General features: G+C 57.2%; 1 protein-coding gene across 1 annotated transcript in view; it reads right to left on the bottom strand.

Moving 5' to 3' along the window:
* Positions 1 to 2,001, bottom strand: part of LOC311328137 (uncharacterized protein) — a gene marked incomplete at both ends in the record, with an annotated part of 2,482 nt that extends 481 nt beyond the window's left edge. Inside the window, 2 exons of the mRNA XM_084462158.1 lie at positions 1 to 1,203; positions 1,444 to 2,001. The exon at positions 1 to 1,203 is cut by the window's left edge and continues 481 nt beyond it. Of these exons, the coding sequence (XP_084318284.1) occupies positions 1 to 1,203; positions 1,444 to 2,001 (1,761 nt within the window). The remainder of the gene's footprint in view (positions 1,204 to 1,443) is intronic.
* Positions 2,002 to 3,509: the final 1,508 nt, after the last annotated feature.

Here is a 3,509-nt window from a genome sequence, read left to right as displayed (position 1 = left end):
GCAGACCGATGCCGAGCCGCCGGACGCCGCCGTCTGAGGGCGGGCCGACCCCGACGACGCCACCGCCGCCGCGCCCCCACCCACCGCCGCCATGGCGGCGTGGTACCTCCCCAGGAAGGAGCTGACGGAGGCGATGAGGTCCTCGCTGAGGCTGAGGCGGTACGCCGCCCAGATCTCCTCCAGGAGGGCGTGGCACGGTGGGCAGCAGTGCACGCGGCCGTTGCGCACGCCCTGCGCGTTGGGCGGGCACGGCAGCAGGTTGATGAAGGGGAAGTACATGGCGCCGCGGGCCTTGCCGGCGCCCGCCCGGGCGTACGCCACCCTCACGTCCCGACCACAGTCCTGCCCGCAGAGGAAGCAGGCCTCGCGGGGGGGCAGGGCCTGGGGCTCGGGGTGGCGCTCGGGGGGCCGGGAGGGCCCCGGCTCCTGGGGCACGAGGCGGGGAGGGCGGAGGGCGGGGCTGGAGGCCCGGTTGAGGGGGACCACGTAGAGGCGCTGGAGGACAGGCACGTCCGCCCGCTGGAAGCCCTGCCATTGCTGCGTGAGGGAGGCGTGGCAGCTGGCGCACACCAGGGTGGTTCCCCCGGGGCTGAGGGGCACGGCGCCGGGGGGCGGGGCGTGGAGCCACAGGAAGGGGAAGAAGGGCTCGCCCTGGGCGCGCTCCTGCTTCTGCACGCTGACGCGGAAGCGCCCGCCCTGCCTCAGCCCGCCGCCGCAGACGAAACAAGCGCACTCCTCCGGGCCGGCGTCCGCACCGCCGCCGCTCTGGTGGCGGTGGGCGCCGCTGACCCCGGGGGACCTGAGCTGGGCCGCCGCACGCTTCCTGACTCGGTCCAACGTGTCGCGGTCATCGTCGCTGGTTATGTTGATCTCGTCCTCGTCAGAGTTGTCGGAGTTGGTGAACCTGCGGTTGTCTCTTTGCCCCTGGCCGGCTGCGTTGCGTTTGGAGGAGACGGCGGCGTCAACAGGTGACAGGCCGGCGGCGGCGTCGGGGACGTCCCTCCGCTGGCGGGACAGGAGCGACGGTTGCCTCGCGGCGGAACTACAGCTGCTGTCGACGGCGCGCTGGACCTCGCGCGGGTCAGCGTGTCTGACATTCCCCTCCGCGAGCCACTGCCTGTTGCGCATAATGATGCCGTTGTCCTGCACAGGTGTGTCTGTGAGAGGGCTGTCATAGCACCGCCGGAGCAGGCTCTCTTGGGGCTGAGCCAGGGACACCGATGATTGAGAGACATGATTCATAATTTTAGCACCGCGCCTCGGCAGAAGTACACTATCCGATTTCGGTGAGCCCTGCGCCCCATAAGCTCCGACAGGATAGCGGATTGCCCGTTGGGAGTCAGGGCTGTTTTTAACACTGACAACATTGTTGTTTTTCCTGCTATTATTATCTTTAGCACTTTTGCTGCCTGCGGATGCTTTGAAACACTTTTCTTTATTCACGCCGATTCGGTCTGCCAAATCCAGCTCCTGGTCTGACATATTCTCGTTTTCGGAGAACGAAGAGAAATCCGAATCGGCGCCCTCGCAATTTTGACTGCCGACACTGATCCTCCTCTCCAGGTCGTAAGAGAGGTTCCACTCTTGAGGGACCCGTCGGGAGTCGCACTGATACGGCCTTTTGAGCCAATACATGCGCTTCTCTATGGGTGTCCGGGTCCGCTCGAACGAGTTCCACTGCTCCCCCAGAAAACAGTGGCACACTGCGCAAACCAAAGCGTGTCCATCCGTGCTGACTTCACACGCCCCCGGCGCTGGCTCCTGGTTTTGCAAAAACGGGAAAAAGGGACTATTCTCTCTTTGGTGTTTGACTTGCAGTCTCAATTCTCTCCCCTGTGAAACGCCGCTACCACATATGAAGCAGTGCACTAACCCTATACCGTTCCGATCAATCCTGGAAATGCTGCCGGACAGTGGGCTCTCATCGCCGGGCATAGCTGCAGCCATGAGTCGATGTTTCCGAGATAAGGGTATCAATTCCTTGTCACGGGAATCGTTCATAGTTTAAAAACAGCCGAGACAACAGACAATACAGCAGTGGTTCATTTTTGCGGACACACCTTCTCCACAAAAAAGTATACAATCGCGTTTCGGCTCGGAACTCACTGTGGCAAGATAAGGGATGGTCCATTGAAACCACAGCGCTGCTGTAGCCTACAGGCAACGGACCATAAACTCTTGGCTTTCAAGTAGCCTGCTCCGTAGAAGAAGAAAAAAGCCATTCAAAAGTTCCACAAAACCAAACGTCGTGCTATCTGACGTCTGCAGTCCGCAAGACTGCGCTGGAAAGCCGTAGGTAAATGTGAGAATGCTCTCGTTGGAATCACGGCTCGGCTCTCTCCTCCTGCAAACTTCCCAGCGCTCTGCAAACTTTGGCTGCTATTCACTCACACTGTAGACAGCGCCATCTCCAATTCTCCGGGTCTGTTTCATAGACCCTCACTGTGTTGCTCCCCCCGCGTTCACCCACGTTCCCAGTGAGGCGAGGGTTATAAAACTGTCACTTGTGCCAGCTAATTTGATCGTTTCTTATTAGTTTTAATTGTATGCAAGCCTTTATACATACATGGTATTGGTCTATCTGTGACCATTGTGTTTTAGCCTATACTGAAAACGGGCAGGATAATAGGCCTATATGAAAAGGTAAACCAGCTAAAAAGCCTATAGGCTACTTTATGCAAATAGATTGTATTACGGTATTGTTGTTCTATTTGCATTTGAGATTGAGCAGCACAGAATGCACGATTCACAGCAATGTCTATCGGCTTACTCATACAGTAACAGTGCAAGTGACCTCAGCCACAAAAAAATGAAAAAAATGTGATTGCTAATATCACAATTCCCAAAGCTCTCGCTCTCTCTCCTCATGGTTGTTGCTTCTTTGACAGACTACATGACAGTTGGGTCTCTGTCTGTGCTGAAAGTTCACAGTTCACAGGGAGACCAGGTTCCTCAGGGGATGATGGCAGGGTTGCAGCCCACTCCGCACACCTGTTTTGGGGATTAAGTATACCCTCCTCTCCCTGTAAACTTGGCTGATGGAAGGACCTAAGCACGGACCACATATGGTGTCAGAGGTAGAGACAGATCCTCTCTCTCTCCCTCTCTCTCCCCCCCCCCCGCCCCCCCCCCTCTCCCCCCCCCCCCCTCTCTCTTTCTCTCTCTCACAAACACACACACACAGAAGTTCAGTAAAGTGGAACCCAGGGGCAGACAGATGATGCCATACTCTGGAATAAAAACACTAATATGGCCCTTGGGTTTGATATGGAGGAATTCTGTGAACGCACACACGCACACAGACACACGTGTGTGTGTGCGCACACACACACGCACACACACACAGACTGGCCTGAGAACAAAAGAAGCGCTATAATACCATTAATCAAAACACACACACACACACATGGTATAACAGTGACATATAGCCTACACAAACAGTTATGGCTTACACTCACACTGTGCTCCTTCTGTGTGATGTGCCTAGCAGCAACTCCCCCCCCCCACCC

The sequence above is a fragment of the Borostomias antarcticus genome, assembly GCF_949987555.1.
Source record: "Borostomias antarcticus genome assembly, contig: scaffold_570, whole genome shotgun sequence".
NCBI classification, from domain to species: Eukaryota; Metazoa; Chordata; class Actinopteri; order Stomiiformes; family Stomiidae; genus Borostomias; species Borostomias antarcticus.
The sequence above is the reverse complement of the archived record's forward strand: the minus strand, read 5'-3'. Positions and strand labels throughout refer to the sequence as shown.